Source organism: Zootoca vivipara, chromosome 15 (genome assembly GCF_963506605.1).
Source record: "Zootoca vivipara chromosome 15, rZooViv1.1, whole genome shotgun sequence".
Taxonomy (NCBI): domain Eukaryota; kingdom Metazoa; phylum Chordata; class Lepidosauria; order Squamata; family Lacertidae; genus Zootoca; species Zootoca vivipara.
In genome coordinates, this window is record NC_083290.1 from 7205495 (window position 1) to 7224081 (window position 18587).

Genomic DNA, 18587 nt, shown 5'->3' on the forward strand with positions numbered 1-18587 from the left:
AGAGAAGGAAGGGAAAAAATCAGTAACGAGCTGCATGGCGTTCCCCCACCCCTTTACCACCTACATAGATTTTGCTCTGAATTGACAGTCCCTACCTTAAGCCGAAAAGCATCAGTTTGAGTTTAAAAGGGAGAGCAGAGCAATTAGATGGGCACAAAAAAAAATCCAGAAGAGGAAGGAGATTTCAGACCCACCCAGAACCTGTTTTCTTGCATCCTTTTCTCACACACCTGTTCCCTCTGTCATCATCCCCCCCCCCCCGCTCTCATTTTGGATAAATCCACCATTTCTTCTCTTCTCTTTATTTATTTGAACAATTTATATACAGCTTAACGACAACAGTCTCTAAGTGGTGTACAAGAACCTACCACACAGATAGGTAAAAATCAAAACCAGAAAATCAGACTTTAATTAAAATGCTTGCTGGAATAAAAAATAATCTCTTTTGTAGGCACTGTAAGTTCAACAGGGAGGGTGGAAGGCAATGTACAAAATTCAATAGAAAAAGCTAAAAAGCAGTTAAATACACACTGATCTAGTTGATTAAGCATCAAAACACTGCAGCTCCCGTGCAAATCTATGTTTTGTTGTGGTGGGAAAAAGCAAAGCCACCCCTGGATTAGCTTCACCACATGATTCACGTATTTTATCTCCCTGCTGACAGCTTGGAACAGCACCCTCAACATTAAAACAACTCATGCTTTTGTTTAGCCTCAAATCCACGCCACCAAATCGAAAATATGGATTTCTGTGGGATTCACAGATACAGGGTTGTTTTTTGGTTTTGCTTTTTTTAAAAGAAATGGACCGGGAGCAAGACTCTTTCAAATAAATCTCCTTATCAGTGGCCTACAAGCTGAGCGGTTCACAGATGCATGCTAATGGGGACCCATGAAGCCTGCAGAAGGGGGAAGAGAGGGGGACTACACAAATCAAGAGAGCAAGAGGTAACATTTATGGAAATCTTATGTTCACACCGGGAATCTAGCAGGATGCTGTACAGCAAGTCTAATCACCAGGCGTCTGTAGAGCTGGAGATTTCTCTCCCACCCCTCCACCCTCCAACAATAAGTCTTTCAAACAATTAGACCAGCCTATTAGACTGTAAACAATTACGCCACTCCAGAGGGGAGGTGCAGTCACACGGGAAAGAGACGCAGGTGAGGCTTTTCCAGGAAAAACAACCTCTCCCTTCCACAACTACATATCTGCTGACTCACACCCCAATTAGACCGTCACGAGTGGACATTTCCTGTGCCAAAAATGAATGGCTGCAATGCATTCTACATATTTATATGTAGCGGCTTCTGAGGGGAAGAGTAAAGGTAATATGCAAGAAAAAGAAGGCCAGAATGGCTAAGTCATAATTGCTGTGTTTATGGTATACTAGCTGGCCAGGCCACGCGTTGCTGTGGCTCATCCCTGTGATTTCCCCCACCCTGTCCCGATCCATGACCTATCCTGTCCCCTCCTGCCCCCAACCCACACCCAGGCGAGTCCCCACCTCCATTCGGCCTAGTCTGTAAAAGTGAGCCGCCATTCGGCCTAGTCCGTAAAGGCGAGCCTCCATTTGGCCCAGTAGCCTGTAGCCTCCGATAGAGGGCCAAGGTTTTCTAGCTGTAGTACCAGTGTAGCCGCCACTAGAGGGCCCTGTGTTGCAACCTCTTCTGCCTTCTATATCCCAGCTTCCCCGGATGTCCACTGGAGGGAGCACTTTTTTGTACAGAAATCCAGGTTTCTACCTGTGCTAGGTGTGTCATCTGGTCAATGTAAATGGATGGTTACACCCCCACATGTGACTCTGGTGTTGAGGGCAAGGTTGAGGGCGATCGGGCAAGCGGTTGTGGAGAAAGGTGTGGAATAACAAACACACACCTTCTACATTTATATATATATATAGATGTCACTTTACTGTGTTAAACATAATTACTGTTACTTATTGCAGTAAGATCAGCAATTCAATTCAATGCAAGATACAGTGAAGAAAACAGGGAGCTGTCTTATATCAAGTCCAACCATGGCTCCACCTACACTGACAGGCAGCAGCTCTCCAGGTTTCTCTCCCAGCCCTAATTGAAGATGCTAGAGATTGACCCTGGGACACTTGGGAGTGCAAAATAGATGCGCTACTACTGAGCCACAGACCTTCCCTGGGGGGGGGGAGGAGAAGCAAGATTCCAGTCTTCATGGTTGTGAATTAAACCTACTCTCCAAGGTTTCAAATGGGATTTCTCCCCTGGCCTCACCTGGAGATGCTGGGGATTGAACCTGGGACTTTTTGCCTCCAAATCACATGATCACTGAGCTATAATCGTTCCCCATTTACAAGAGAACTAACCAGTGGCTCTCCTACAAAGCTTGGGCATGATTGGCCTAAAACGTAACTGGATCTGATGTAGAATGAGGCATGGAGATATTCCTGTTTCTATGTCTCCTAAGTGGGAAGATGTGAAAAGCTATTTTTGTTTGTTTTTGACACACAAGTATACACACACCTGCCAGCAAAAACCCCTACAGTAAAAGTACGTTTTTAAATCCTCTACCTGCTCTGGTGCTGTGCTGGGCACGCCTTGCTCGATCCAGATACTTCTCCCTGGAAATCCGTAAAGGTGTCATCAAGCCCCCCAGACTTAGAAGCGTCCTGGAAATCTTGGAAGTCGTCATCATCCTGTTTGGCTGCCTAGATTAATATGAAATCATAAAGTCCCTTTTCAGGGTGAGAGCAATCTTGTACCTAGCTGCTTTGCATTCTTTAAAACTAACACTGCTATGCTATCTATGTATTTTGTTATTTATTGGCTACTCCTGAAGTTCCCAGGAGGCTTCCAATAGCAGAGATGCACACTTTTCCTTCCCTTCCATTAAAACCAGAAGCTTGCTTTGTTCCTACACCCCAGAAGATTTGCTTTCATAGTGCACAGGAGAGAGAGGCATCGGCTCTCGGAGGAGGGTGCTTGTAGAGCTTCTGAGTGAGTCACTGACATGGGAAAGCTGTGCTTTGAACAGTGACTCATGCAGAGAGTCCTCATAGAATCATAGTTGGAAGGGACCACAAGAGTCACCTAGGCCAACCCCCTGCAATGCAGGAATATGTTGCCCAACGTGAGGCTCGAACCCACAGCCCTGAGATTAAAAGTCTCGCGCTCTACTGACTGAGCTATCCCAGTAATTCTGCTGCATGTCTGCACCAAGAGTGACTGGGTGATCCTATCACACTGCATGTTAAACAAAAATAAAACAGCAGTATTTAAAAACAACCACCACAGGGCTGTATCCGACTGAGTTTCACTCAGAACAGACCCCTTGAAAGGAAAGAACCCAAGTCAATAGTACAGTGGTACCTCGGTTCTTGAACGTCTCCGTTGACGAATGTTTCAGAACCCGAAAGCCAAAAAAGCAAATGCTTCCATTTTCCAATGAGCCTCGGAAGTTGAATGGTGTTTTTTTTTTTTCAATTTTCTCAATTGAATTTGCAGGCAGCCCTTTGCACCTCGGTTTTCGAACATTTCGGAACTCAAACGGTCTTCCGGAACGGATTACGTTTGAGAACCGAGGTACCGCTGTATCCTTTAACTTCAATGTGTCTACTCCGAGGAGGACCAACACTGACTACAACCCAATGAAATGTAAAAGAAAAGATGCACTTAAACACAATGGAAGCCACCTAAAAACACTGACATTTATATGGGTTCTAAGCTGCCTTGCATACAGTCATGCGGAGAAACGGCATGCAGGTTAAAAAATGAAGCACAAATAATCAAAACTGGAAGCAAACAAACAGCAAGTGAGCATTAAAAGAAAGAGACATGTTCACGCTCTATTGCTTAAATATTGGCTGGAAAGGACAAGTTTTTGCTTAAACCCAAGGATTCTCGCTTATTGCATGGCATACGCAGCGCTGACCTGGCTTGGGGGGTAAGGCGGCATGAACCCGCTGGGCGTCGGCGCTGAAGGTCCCGCCACTGGTGCAGCCATGTTGATCCCCACCACAGCGGGCGCCATACTAAGAGGCATGGAGACAGGAGGCCCCGGCGGCATCATCGGCTGCTGGCTCACCGTGACAGGGATTGCCATCGGGAGCCCACTCAGTGTAGGGAGTGGGGCAGAGGGGAACTGGTTCAAACTGTCGGGGCTCATAGCTGGAAGGCCTCTCTGTAAGCGAAAAGAGGGGGCAGGGGGAAGCATTAATAGACAGCAGCACTGTTTTTATAAGACGCTATTAGAATGGGAAGTAAAAGATGAACGAGTAATATCTTCAATAATACATTGAGCAATGGATATTGGTCATAATATTGAACTTTCGGCATGGGAGCGGTTGTGGAACACAGAATAAAGTTATGGTTTGAAGGGGAAATTTGTGAAAATGATTTATAGCAAAACTAGCAAAAATGTATTAATCAGAATCAATAATTTGTTGGAAATGTAAAGATAAGGGAGGTATTTTTCCCCCAGGTGGACTTGTAATGAGGTAAAAGCCTACTGGGAGATGATATGTAATGAACTGAAAAAAAATGTTTGAGATAACCTCAATTAAGAAACCAGAGGTTTTTTTATGTGTGTGTGGGGGGGGAATTATGGGATTAGAGTTACCTAGACAATATATAAAAAAATATTTATGTATGTGACCACTGCTGCTCAAATGATTTCTCCAACTCTACTGAAACGATACAGGACTTGGTGTAATTTTCCACCAATGCCAGGGAGTGCAGCAAGCCATTTGGAGACTGGCTAATCACTGTAGCAAAGGGGGTGCAGAATCTGGCCAGTTTCTTGAATGTGGGATTGCTACAAGCCCTGTACCACAGCACGTCCTTTCCCGCTTTTCTGAACAGAAGTGCACAGAACCCACTGAAAAGATGTGAGCTGACCTTCCCCCAGCTTTGCCTCCCAGTGTTTAGTCGCTCCTACCTGAGTTACGGCTATCATAGCCAGAACGGTATACAGCTCTTCTTTCGTAAGCTTCCCAGGAGTGGTGCGATTGGCCAAGGCCCATATTTGCCCAAGCGTCTCCCTGGGAAGTCCAGATGACATCAGGATGGGATAAAGTTTTCCAGTGTCTATTCCAGTCGGCGTCATAGTGGTTTCTAGAATTTTCATGTACAGATCTGCAAAGAAAAAAGCCAGCCAAACAACAACAACAACAACAACTCACCATTGGACTTTGCATAATCAGGAGTTGCCAACACGTAAGAACCCAAATTAGAACCAAAATGAACTTGGACTTGGACACCATCAAATGCCAACCCTCCAGCTCCACTGTGGAGCTGGACAGCAAACAGAGCATGTACAGAATTCTACGTGGAATTAGCCCTTTTTGGAAAATTCTACTACATGTGCGGTTTTGTGTGGCCTAGCAGTTAGAGCAGGCATAGGCAAACTCGGCCCTACAGATGTTTTGGGACTACAATTCCCATCATCCCTGACCACTGGGTCCTGTTAGCTAGGGATGATGGGAGTTGTAGTCCCAAAACATCTGGAGGGCCAAGTTTGCCTATGCCTGAGATAGAGTGTCAGGCTGAAACTTGGGTTTAAATCTCCACTCAGCCACAAAAGCCCACTGGACCAGCCTTAGCTACTTCACAGGGCTGTTGTGAGAATAAAATGGCAGGGTGGGGAGGGGGAGAGAACAAACCACCTGAATGAAGCTTACAGACCCTGTTCTAAATATTTTCAGAGGGTTTTTAATAGTTTATAAAATGTATTAGGAACATGTTTCTTCTACTTTAAATTGTTGCATTTTAACATTCTGATGTCTCATGCTCCCAGACTCCTTTGGGAGAAGGGTAGTGTCACAGTGGCCGGAGTGGACTACTTCAGAGTAACGACGCTACGCAGCTCTGCATTTTATTCTTTTATTGGTGCTGCGTATTTACAGTGCTCAAGTCATTGCTATTTACACGGAGCGATGTTGTCAGTCGGTTTCAGAACCTCCTAATGGCTTTTGGCGCGTCTTTCTCCAACACAAAAGCTTTGGCAGACCCATCCTCTTGCCCCTCCTCTTCCTGCGTAATTCTGGAGTTGGAGGGATGGGTCTTCCCCCCTTGCTTGCCCCTTCCTGTCCCACCTGGGACCCTGGCTCCTCTACCTTGCCTGAGCCTCGGACGCGACTTCCTGCTTCCCCACTGGAATCGGAACTCTCCCTGCTTTCCCCTTTGCTCGGGGACGGGCTTGAACTCAGGAGGGGAGGGACTTCGCGATATCCCCTGTCCCTCACATCCACCCCCCTCCCAAGCTCTCCTTCACCCCTCCCCAGGCCCCCCCCATGTGTCGGTGACGACTGGAAGCCTAAGAACTCAGTGCTCTCCGAGCCCGTTGGTGTGAATACCTCCCCCCAGTCCTGCGAGCCCCCCCCTTCCGCCTGGGCTGACGGGAATCCCAAAAAGTCCGTGGCGTCAGAGCTGGTGGGGGTAAAAACGTTCTGCCAATCTGCTCCTTCCTCTGACTGGGTGGATCTCGGTGACACCCATACCTCATCCTCTGGTTCCTCAAACTCCGCTTCCCAGCGCCATGGTGAGCTGCTCTCCCGTGCCTCCTCCTCCTCCCCCTCCCTTTCCATGTGCCAGGGCTTGGGTCTGTGGGGAAAGAGGGCGTGAAATTCTTCCACCAAGAATTCCTCCTGTATCTGAGTGGCTGGGACCCATTCATTCTGGGACGGTGGAGCATCCTCCCATGCCATGAGGTACTCCAGTCCCCCCACCCCCCACCTTGAATCCAGGATGGCCGTGGCCTCATTGAGTTGCTCCCTGCCTTCCCTCTCCCCCCCTCCCTCGGGGGTTTGTTCGCTGTCTCGGAGCCTGCTGCTTTCCCTGTACGGCGACAGCAGCGATCTATGAAACACTGGATGCACCCTCATGTCCTCTGGCAGTGCCAGCCTGTATGCCACCGGGTTTACCTGTTGCGTGACCGTGAAGGGGCCCAGCCTTTTGGGTGCCAGCTTTTTGCACCTCCCTCTGGTGGGAAGGCCCTCCGAGGACAACCACACCTTGTCCCCCACCCTGATGACCTCCCCTTGTCGCCTGTGGCGATCTGCCCCCTTTTTGTACGCTTCCTTGGCCCTCTCCAAGTGTTCTCTGAGCTGCTGGTGCACCGTCTCCAGTTCCTCTGCCCAATCCTCAGCCTGTGGGCCCTCCTCCTCCTCCTCCTCCCTCTCCCTCTCTGGGAAAGATCTGAGGTCGCGCCCGTAATTGGCCTTAAAGGGCGACACCCCTGTGGAGACGTGCACTGCATTGTTGTAGGCAAATTCTGCTAGTGGCAAGCGATCCACCCAGTCCGTTTGCCGCTGGCTGACGTAGCATCTCAGGTACTGCTGCAGAATGGCGTTGACCCTCTCCGCTTGTCCGTTGGTCTGCGGGTGTCTAGCCGTCGACAAGCTGACCTCCACCTGCAGGAGGTTCATGAGCCGCCGCCAGAACCTGGAAACAAATTGGCGGCCACGATCCGAAATAACCCTTAAAGGTAATCCATGCAGTCTGAAAATGTGATCAACAAACAGTTTGGCTGTCTCTTCTGCCGAGACTGCCCTGGCACACGGTATAAAGTGACACATTTTGGACATAAGGTCCACCACCACCAACACTGCAGTCTTACCCCTGGACGAAGGCAGATCTGTGATGAAGTCCATGGACACCACTTCCCACGGCCTGTGTGGTGTGGCTAAGGGCTCCAGCAACCCTGGTGGCGCTGCTCTGACCACCTTCGCCCGCTGGCAGGTGGTACAGCCCCTTACATAGTCTCGAACATCTTCCCGCACCCCTGGCCACCAGAAGTGTCTCATGACTAGGTGAGCGGTTTTGTCCCTTCCAAAATGCCCCGCTGTAGGGTTGTCGTGCATCTGCTTGAGGACCGTACGTCGAAGCTGGGTGGTGGGTAGGTACAGCGCACCCTTGTAGAAAAGCAGCCCTCTGCGTTCTGCAAAGTCTTTTGCCTGCTCCCTCCCCCCTCTCAGTTCTCTGAAGATGCGGTTGGCAAATTCATCCGCTGCCGTCAGTGCTGTGAGTTCTGCCTCGCTCACCACAGCTGCTCCGCAGGACCATGCCGACGGGGGGAAAATGTGCCTTGGGGCTGGTGGCGCCTCCTCCTCCATGTACTCCGGCTTGCGGGAGAGGGCATCCGCCCTGACATTCTGCTCCCCCGGGATGTAGTGGATGGAGAAGTTGAAGTTCGAGAAGAACTCTGCCCACCGTATCTGCCGCTGGTTGAGCACCCTGGCAGTTCTCCAGAACTCCAGGTTCTTGTGGTCTGTGCACACCTGGATGGGGTGCTTCGCGCCCACCAGGAAGTGTCGCCAGTGCTGGAACGCAGCGTAGATCGCAAGAAGTTCCCTATCAAACACTGTGTAGTTGCGTTCAGGCTGTGTCAGCTTCCTGGAGAAGAAGGCACAGGGTCTCCACTCCCTGTTGGCGTCCAGTTGCAACAAAATTGCGCCCACAGCTTTTTCAGAAGCATCTGTCTCAATGCGTAGGGGCGCGTCCTGCACCACATGGAACAGGTTTTGGTCTGAGGCGAACACTCTCTTGAGGCTTTCGAACGCTGCTTGCGCCTCTGGTGTCCACTTGAACTTCTGCTTGCCTCTCAGGCAGTCCGTGATGGGAGCCGTAACGCGAGAGAAGTTCTTGATGAACTTCCTGTAGAAGTTAGCGAAGCCTAGTAGGCGTTGGGCATCTTTGCGCGTCCTGGGGCTGTGCCAGTCCAGGATGGCCTGCACCTTGTCCTTGTCCATCGCCAGCCCCTTGTCTGACAGCTTGTAGCCCAGGAAGTCCACCTCCTTGGTGTGAAACTTGCACTTCTCCAGCTTCACATACAGGTGGTTCTCCTTCAGGCGTTGCAACACCTCTCTGACATCTTTCACATGCTGCACTGGGTCATTCGAGTAGATAAGGATGTCATCTAGGAAGACCAAGCATTTCCTGAAGAGGAGGGACCCCAGGACGTGGTGCATGAAGGCCTGGAAGCATGCTGAGCCCCCTTGCAAACCGAAGGGCATCACCAGATATTCAAAAGAGCCCAGAGGCGTGAACATCGTGGTTTTCCATTCATCTCCTTCCCGGATCCTGATCAAGTTGTACGCCCCCCTTAGGTCCAGCTTGGTGAAAATCTTGCCCCTGCGTGCCGCTGTCAGGAGATCATCCACTCTGGGCATGGGGAAAGCCACTGGCTCTGTCACCGAATTCAGCCGTCTAAAGTCCACCACAAGACGGCGCTGTTGCGTGTCTTTCTTGTCCACCCAGAAGACCGGGCTGCCCCCTGCTGCCTTGCTTTCCCTTATGAACCCCCGCTTGAGGTTCTTGTCGATGAAAGCGCGCAGATCCGCCAGCTCCTGGTCTGACATGGCGTACAGCTTGGCTGGGGGTATAGTTGCCCCTGGCACCCGGTTGATCTGGCAGTCAAAAGACCTGTGTGGGGGTAGGTGGTCGGACTCCGCTTCGCTGAAGACCTCCTGCAGGTCCCAGTACGGCTTGGGTATCGCCTCACCCCCTTTGACGTGCATGGTGGCCACCGTGGCTATCGGAGGCCCCTCCCCTGGTTGGTGCTGCATGCAATGTTCCAGGCAAAAGTCCGATCCAAAAGTGATGCATCTCTGATGCCAACTTATGGAGGGGTCGTGGCGCGCCAGCCAGCTCATGCCCAAGACGATGGGGGGGTCTGAGATGGTGGTGACGTTGAACGCCAGTGTCTCTGAGTGCCTTCCCACCGTCATTCTCATGGGGGGGGTTTGATGTGTGATGGCCCCTCCCAGCAGCTCCCTGCCGTCAATGGTTGCTACGTGCAGAGGAAAATCCAACTGCAAAAGCTGGATTTGGTGCTCTTCTGCAAAGCTTCTCGAGAAGAAGTTGGCGGACGCCCCACTGTCAATTAAGGCGAGGACCGTCAGGGGATAGCCATTTGGGAGCGTTAGCGTCACTTCTAGAACCACTCCTGCTCTGGGAGGGGTGGGCTGGCTCTGCACCTCTCTGTGCGGGTGGGCGGGCTGGGGCTGTTGTCTGCTGACTGTGCCTGGCTGCTGCCCCTTGTCTCCTGCAGCCAGGCTTTCCCGTTTCCCTGCTGTGGTGCTGCGTCAGTGGGGGAGGGCACCACCGTTCCCGCCTTTCCTTGCCACTCCCTGCGATGTGGGCAGTCTCTGACGAGATGCTGGGGTGAGTTGCAGAGAAAGCAATTCCCGCCCCTTCCCTCCTTGCGTCTTGGCGCCGCTGGGGTTTGAAAAGCCCGCGCGCGCGCGCTATCAATCTGCATGGGCTCCTGGTCCTGGCTGGCTCCAGGCGTGGCCTGAAAGGGTTGTTGAGGGAGTGGCTTCTCCTGCGACCGTGGGAACCAAGCCCGCTTTGCGCGCGTCGCTTGCTTGTCGTTCCACCGGGATTCCTGCCTCACCCCCACCGCCAGAGCTGCTTTGCTCAGCTGATCCATAGTACTGGGCTTTGGACCTCTCGAGAGTTCATCCTTCACCTCCTCGCTCAAACCCAAGTAAAACGCAGCTTGCATGGGAGGCGAATCCAAAACCCACCCCAGTCTGTGCACCAGCATGGTGAATTTCGCCCAATATGCGCGAACTGTCATATTTCCTTGGCGTAAATTATGCAGTTCCTCCTTAGTCTGGTCCAAATGACTATCGGACGAATACATCGTCCTCAAACCTTCTAGAAATTGTTGGACATTTTTCATGCAAGGATTCTTGGTTGCGATTAATGGTCTTAGCCACTCCCTGGCTGCTCCGGTGAGATGTTCCACAATAAACGCTACTCTGTGCTCATCATCGGGGAACTCATTCTGGTGCAGCTCAAGAGCATACACGATCTCAGTCTCAAAGCCCTGAAACTCCTTCGGGTCTCCATTGAACTTGCTTACAAGGGTCCCTGCTCTCCTTCCTGGCAGCACTTGGACTTGGGGAGCCCCTCCCGCCTTGTTTTTCTCTGCATCCAGCTTGTTTTGGAGGTCTACCGCCACCGCCCTTAAATGCTGCTCTTTTTCCTGGAGCTCTCTCACCTGTTCCGCAAGTTGTAGCCGGTCGTCCTGGACCTTCTTAGTCTCCTCTTTAGCTGCCTTCAATTCTCCCTGCGCCTGCAGCGACAGCTGTTGCAGTTCTAGCTGGGCTTGCTCAGCGATCTGCCGCCACTTCTCCGCCTCGGACACGCTCATCCCGGCAACTCCGAAGTAGCCCAAAAATGATTAGGAGGTTGCTGTCACAGTGGCCGGAGTGGACTACTTCAGAGTAACGACGCTACGCAGCTCTGCATTTTATTCTTTTATTGGTGCTGCGTATTTACAGTGCTCAAGTCATTGCTATTTACACGGAGCGATGTTGTCAGTCGGTTTCAGAACCTCCTAATGGCTTTTGGCGCGTCTTTCTCCAACACAAAAGCTTTGGCAGACCCATCCTCTTGCCCCTCCTCTTCCTGCGTAATTCTGGAGTTGGAGGGATGGGTCTTCCCCCCTTGCTTGCCCCTTCCTGTCCCACCTGGGACCCTGGCTCCTCTACCTTGCCTGAGCCTCGGACGCGACTTCCTGCTTCCCCACTGGAATCGGAACTCTCCCTGCTTTCCCCTTTGCTCGGGGACGGGCTTGAACTCAGGAGGGGAGGGACTTCGCGATATCCCCTGTCCCTCACAGGTAGTATAAAAATTCAATAAATAAAATAAAGTGAGATGCCCTTAGCAAGCTCAGTTTAAAATCTAGTGTTGCCTACTAAGTACTTAGCACAGACGCTATATACCAGTCCCCTCACCTGCAGAAAGGGGAAATCATCTTAAGAAATAAGCTGGTTTAATTTCAAGGCGTCCAGAATGGGAGGTGAGCTTGCATCACCTTTTCTAATACCTTCAAAGGCGATTCCTGCTCAGTTTCACCATTGCCATTAATATTACCTGGAACTAAATTATCATTGTAAATCCAGGGAGGCATCAGTTGCTGGATTGGATCCTGGGAAGGGAAGACTCCGACACCTAAAAGGCACACACACACGAAAGGAAAACTATTATATTTAGGAAATATCTGCAGTGAAATGACTCATCTGGAACACCTCCGTCATCTTATTTCAAAGGAGGAATCACCTCTCTTGCAAGCAGTCTGGAATAAAATGGCACACTCAAAGAAATGAGGGAAGAGACTCTCCTTCTGTACACCAATCAAGCTTTAAACACTCTGTATATGCAACGGAGCCTCTCTACACAGAGCTCTTGGGAAGCATTTCTAGGACTGTTGGAATTTTTAAAAAATGAATGCAATTCAGCTGAGCACTGGTGGGACAGAAGGCAGGGAGACCAGACTTCTGAACCGAGGCAGAGATAGCGCAAATGGCAGGTGAAGCCACCCTCTGACTTGTCTGAGGTTGGTGGGGCAGAGTCCCATTTGCCCTAATGGATAAGCCTCCATGGCTACTGGGCGGGGGTTGTCTATTTCTACAAATCGCCATAGTAAGAGCAATAGCTTTCCTTAGCCATACTAAGATTTCTCCTGAAGAGGAGTGGAGGGGTAACGTTCTGGCCGGAGAAGTCAAAACACACACCCGGCCCTCAGAGCCCCCACTCAGGCAGCTGCAGAGTGCTAACTTCTGCAAACGCCTCTCCTTGGGAATCAAATGGAACTGAAGAGGCTGCTTGAGTGATGCCGGCGCTTGTACGGCCATCATTGTGGTGGTGGTGGAATCTAGCGATGACCATAGAGTCCATCTCGAGTTCATTCCACGGCACTCCACACCACTGCCACTTTGTTTTATGCCTGTTCTTTAAGAGGGCAAAACCCTTCTTAATTTGCAGAGTCCCTTAAGTGCTACCACTGCTGTTAGGAGAGAGGCCACCTGAACAGCAATCCAGGCGGTGCGCAGAGAACTAAACTGAGAAGCGGAAATACTGGGACAGTTAATAATGGGTTCTATTGCTCAAATTACATTTGTGTGAATTATTATAGAACATATGCAGAGTCCGTCTAGCTCAGTATTGTCTGCACTGACTGGCAGCGGCTCCCCAGGGTTTCAGAAGGGGGTCTTTCTACTTGGAGCTGCTGGGGGTTGAACCAGGGACATTCTGCATATGCTGCAGCACTGAGCTACATCTCTCCCCTTAATATTCCACTCCTCCTGGTGCTGCATTTAGTAGGCTGATTTAGTAGGAACACAACGAGCTGCCTTATACCAAGTCATATTGTTGGTCTGCTTAGCCCTGTGTTGTCTGCACTGACTGGCAGCTGCTCTCCAGGGTTTCAGACGGTGGGTATTCCCAGTCTTATCTGGAGATGCTAGGGAATGAACCTGGAACCTTCTTGCATGCAAACCAGAAGCTCCACAACTGACCTATGTCCCTTCTCCTATTACCTCCCCTTAAGTCTACACCATCATAGCTGCCAAGTTATCCCTTTTTTAAAGGGAAATTCCATTATGCTGAATAGGCTTCCTCGTGAGAAAAGGGAAAACTTGGCAGCTATGTACACCATCCATCAACTTCATTCATGGTATAGGGGTGTGTTTGTTGCTGTTTGAGGAGATGAGGTGTTTAGTACCCCCCCCCACACTCCACAAGGTAAATGACAGCTAAAGACAAGAATCAGAAGAAAGCATGCATGATTGGAATAACTTTTTCTCTGCTGAAAACGAGGCAGGATCAAATATTATTCAAAGAAGCTTGTTAGGTTTTGACCCTTACAGGTAACAAACAAAGTTTGAGAAACAGAAAAAGAACTTGTGGACGTCACATGTTAAGTCAGGAGAATTGGCGCTTCGCTGTTATTATTCAAGCAGGGGTTCAGAGCAAAATCACCCGGCATTCGTGTTAAAGAGGTTAGCTTGTACAAGCAGCACTGGAGCGTACGCTCTGCAAGACACAGATATGCTCACCACGCTCTTGGGCTGACAGGTTTTGTTCTGAAGCCTTGTTTGCCTTTGGACCGGGGCTGCCGCTCGGGAGCACCCCTACGGGCTGCCAGTTATTGCCCCCTAACCTGGGATCAGGGCTGTTTGCAGCTGGAGCTGCGGCACTGAGCTCAGCGTCAGGAGTTTTAAGTTTGGTTTGTGCCTGCCCAAATTCACTCAACCCACAGGGTGGCAGGGGCTTCTCTTCCAAGGGAGGGCCTGGACAGATAAAAGGAGGAATGGTTGGCACTTGGTTAAATCTCAAGTTTGGAACTCCACCCCAATCCACACACCCCTGCCTCCACACACAAAAGGAGCTGTCGAGGTGTGGAAACAAGAATGAATGAGCAGCCCCACATATACCCAAGGCTGGTGCAGGTATCATGTCTTCCTACACATCATTTTATTCCTTTCCAACCAGCTCTCAACATTCCATGGCTACTGAGCATGTCCAGGCCTCACTCAGCTTCTTGGGAGGGGGAGTTATCCCCAAGGTGTGTTTCAACCCTCCCCTCCCCCCAAAAACTAGAGATTCTCTTGAGCATGCTCATACCTCCCTCTTCTTTCCAATAGCTCCATTTTAGCTTCATATCTGTTGGCACTCACCACCTGAGTTTGACACTAGAGGGAGTGATTATTATTATTATTTAGATGTTACATATGTAAGTCACAGCACAAGAGGCTTTCCCTCCTGTGACAAAAGAGGGGAGAATACCTCTTCTAAGAAAGCACCTGCCACTACAGATTTGTAAGTACTAATTTACAAATTCTGTTGCCCAATTGATTGGGGTGGGGGTACCTCTTAAATCAATCAAAATATTTTTAAGCAACCTAATAATACAACACCATGCATATTTGCTAGACACATGTTCCACTGCATGTAACAGGGCTTACTCCAGAGGAAGTGTGCTCAGGATCACAGCCTAAATGTTGCAGCTCTAAGTCAAATCACTTGTTTTAGATTAGATGGAATTTACCAAGCATAAAGTCAGTTTCCATATTCAGAGCTGCTGGATTTCATACCCCATCCCCTCCCAAACACCAAATATATGGTATGTTACCTGTTTTCTGAGTGTTTTGTGAAGCTGGAGAAGCAGAGAAATAGGGAACCTGCCCCCTGGGGCCGTGAAAGATGGAGGACACTGGAATCTGGGCTGGAGGGAGAGACTGGGCCACAACCTTCTCTGAAAGCCGTTGCCCAGCCTGGGAGGAAGGATGGCAAGACTGAAAAGGCTGGGAAGAGGTGGGAGGCACGAATGTTGGGGCGTTTTCGACAGGCCCCTGTATAAAGTCACTAAACTCGTCATCGTCAAGAAAGGCAGAGGTTTGGGAGACAGACACAGTAGAATGGGATGGCGTGGGATGATCTGCAAAATGGAATGAACACACACATATACGTACACACAAAATGGAAACTAATGAGGAAAACAAGGCTTTTTGCTATGGATAATAAATAAATAGAGAGAGAGAGAGAGATGGAAGGAGAGAAACGGCCATTTCTAATGAAGGCAGATGGGGTTGCTGGCTATGCTGATTCCATGCCAAGCAGTACTGCTCAGTGTTTCGTAAGCTGCTGTGCCGAGGAACATTGCTGCATTCCCCTGCCCTCAGACGCTCAAGTGGGGGCGGCCCAGGAGAGTGTATTGTCTGTGGCAACCCCTAAGTTGTGGAACTCCCTCCCCTTCAAAGGGCGTCTGGCAACTTCACTATACAGTCCTACCTTGGTTGTCGAACGGAATCTGTTCTGGGAGTCCGTTCGACTTCCGAAAACGTTTGACAAGCAAGGCGCGGCTTCCAATTGGCTGCAGAAGCTTCCTGCACTCAATCGAAAGCTGCGGAAGCTGCATCGGACATTCAACTTCCAAAAAACGTTCACAAACCGGAACACTCACTTCCGGGTTTGCGGCATTCGGAAGCCAAAACATTCAAGTCGCAAGGCGTTCAAGATCCAAGGTACGACTCTATAGGTTTTGCTGTATGTTGAAGATGCACCTCTTTATCCTGGAATTTGCCACCTGAGACGCAAGTTGTTAGCACCCATCCTAATCTTGTGACTAAGTTTTAAACCTGCTGCATTTGTCCTGTGAAGGTGTATGGAATGGAGGCAGTAGTGACTGACGCTCATTGGGACTGGCAGGGTGGAAGGCAGAGAGCCCAGCAGTAGGTGGAGCCAATTAATTCTGGTTCCCTCCCCCTCTCAAAAAAGAAAATCCTTCTCCCTGTTGAGTTTTATATGGGTGTGGCTATGATCCTGTCACAGTTAAGCAGCCTTCAGTCCTGCTGACTTCAAAAGGAGAGGTTGAATCAGTAAGATTTATAAGTGCTTAACTCTGTTTCAGTATGTCCTTAATGTATTAGCAAATGAAGAAACGAATAAAATTTTTCTCAACTAGATAGATGCTAAATGGTTTTTATGACCCTGAAGCTGCATCTCATTATCTTAGCCCTGCCCTGGTGGCCTCCAGAAGTTTCTAGACTACATATCCTGTTGTTGTTGTTGTTGTTGTTGATTTATTTATACCCTGCCCTTTTTCCCCTGACAGGACTCAAGATGGCTTACAGATAAAAATAAGAACAGCTAAAAACATAGAAAAAGCAATTACGCATTGACAAAATTTAAACTATATGCATATATTAAATCTATTTAAACCAGGCATCCCCAAACCGGCCCTCCAGATGTTTTGGCCTACAACTCCCATGATCCCTAGGTAACAGGACCACTGGTCGGGGAAGATGGGAATTGTAGTCCAAAACATCTGGAGGGCCGAAGTTTGGGGATGCCTGATTTAAACCATACAAATAATTACAATGCAAACAGCATGACACCAGCCCTCTCATTAAAAGGAGTCTGTTTCCAAAAGCTTGTTGGAACAGAAAGGTGTTCACCCTGCCAGTGAAAGGACAACAAAGAGGGAATCAGTCTTGCTTCGCTAGGAAGGGAGTTCCAAAGTCTGGGAGCAGCCACCGAGAAGGCCATCTCTCGCGTCTCCACTAAGCGTGCCTGTGAGAGTGGCAGGACCAAGAGTCAGCTCTGACTATTGGCCATGCTGGCTGAGACTGATGGGCACTGGAGTCCGACAACACTAGGAGAGCACCAGCTCAGTAGGGAAAAACGTATTACCTGCGTTTTTTGGATGTGATGTCGGCGTGGGGTGCAGCTTTGCATCTCTGGAAAACCCATCCAGGTTCCCTTTAATAGCTTCCAGTGCATCGTCTCTGCTCTTCTCACCCATCTAAAACAGAGACATTAGAGCATAAGAAAAGGATGGCTGCTGGATCAGGGCAAAGGCCCCTCTAGCCGGTGGCTAGCCAGTTGCCCCAAAGGAAAGCTTGCAAACAGGACCCAAGTGTGAGAGCACTCTCTCCTCCTGTGGTTTCCAGCAACTGGGATTCAAAAGCACCCTGCCTGACAGTGAAGACATGACCCGCTATGAAACTCTTAAGAGCACGTGAAAAATACGTTTTAAACACTTTTTCTTCCCCTAACAAAAGCCAGCTTTGCATCTCAGTGGCAACCTTTATCAAGAGGCCAACCGAAACAGTCAAACTAAAACATTTTTTTGTCCGGGAGAAGTTTATCCTTTCATATCTTGCTTTTCGTTCAACCTTGTACATTTCAATGTTCTGCACTGTTTCATTAAAAGGTTACATTTTCTATCAGATGTGCTCATTTTCCCAGCTCAAGAGAAAATATGTTAATTAATTTAAAATCCGACAGGGTGCTGCTGAAAACACTCCATGTCAACAGACCTTTGGCTTCACGCTGCTTAAAAGCCGCAGCTTTTGTTTTTGCTCTTCAAACTGGCGCCTTTTCCTTTCCTCTTCGAAAAACTTTTGCTGGTGTTCATATCGTTTCCTGCAATGAGATACAAGCCATGCCATATTATTATTACTATTATTTTTTTTTAAAAGGATTATAGTATTATTTAGGTCCTATGTTTCACCACTAATTTATTTTCCTGCTTTCCACAGCTAAGTATTACATTTCTTAAACCAGAGGCAGGGAAACTTCTTCCATCCGAGGGCCACATTCCCTTCTGTGCAATCTTCTGAGGGCCATGTGCCCTTGGTGGGCAGGGCCTGAAGTAGAAGTGGGTGGAGCAACCCATGTAAATTTTACCTTTGTGTCCTAGGCTAGTTTCTATACTCACTGACATGACCCTTCCTCTTCTCTATCTAGGCAAGCAAGAGACAACACCAGTCAAGTAAGCACACTATTGGGGGGGGGCTGCACTTGACCCCAAGCTTGAGGTACCCCACCCTTGCCTTAGGACAAAGTAAAGCTGCCAAAGACCCAATCTTGTTCGAGGCACTCTTAATCTCCAAATTCAGACTTGATCTCCACAGCTGCCTGGCTGAAATGGGTTCTCATGATAATGCTCCCTGATTGCTTGGAAGAAAAGGGGTGTTTGTGTGTGTTTAGAACCCTGTGATTTCTGAAAAGTTGGAATGTAGCCTACTGTGCAAAGGTTAGTCATCTCCTTTGCTCCATAGGGTTGCCCCCAGGGGAATGTTCTTCTTGGGCTATAAAGGCACCCTGCCCCTAGTATAAGGCGCCTAACAACCCTTCTCATCTCCATCCCAACACTTGGGGGGGGAGAACAGCAAAGCATCACTTACTGTTGTTCTTCCACAAACTGCTTCCGCATGTCCTGGGTGTACTGAGGAGCTGCTGGGCGCATTCCTAAGAAGGGAGCCTGCCCCATGTATGACATTCCAGCCGCTGGCATCGGGCCCAGATTCATGCCACCCT

The 18587-nt window shown here is 49.4% G+C and overlaps 1 protein-coding gene across 6 annotated transcripts in view; it reads right to left on the reverse strand.

Annotated features, from left to right (window-relative positions):
- Positions 1–18587, reverse strand: part of SYNRG (synergin gamma) — a 66260-nt gene that overhangs the window by 38897 nt on the left and 8776 nt on the right. For 2 of the 6 annotated variants that reach the window (XM_060268333.1, XM_035140248.2), the window contains exons 4-12: positions 18455–18585; positions 17585–17690; positions 16956–17067; positions 14896–15201; positions 13820–14053; positions 11856–11933; positions 4909–5105; positions 3904–4152; positions 2544–2680 (exon numbers count right to left, since the gene is read on the reverse strand). In XM_060268333.1, the coding sequence (XP_060124316.1) occupies positions 2544–2680; positions 3904–4152; positions 4909–5105; positions 11856–11933; positions 13820–14053; positions 14896–15201; positions 16956–17067; positions 17585–17690; positions 18455–18585 (1550 nt within the window). The remainder of the gene's footprint in view (positions 1–2543; positions 2681–3903; positions 4153–4908; positions 5106–11855; positions 11934–13819; positions 14054–14895; positions 15202–16955; positions 17068–17584; positions 17691–18454; positions 18586–18587) is intronic. The other 4 variants (XM_060268337.1, XM_060268336.1, XM_060268335.1 and 1 more) reach the window with 3 other exon arrangements.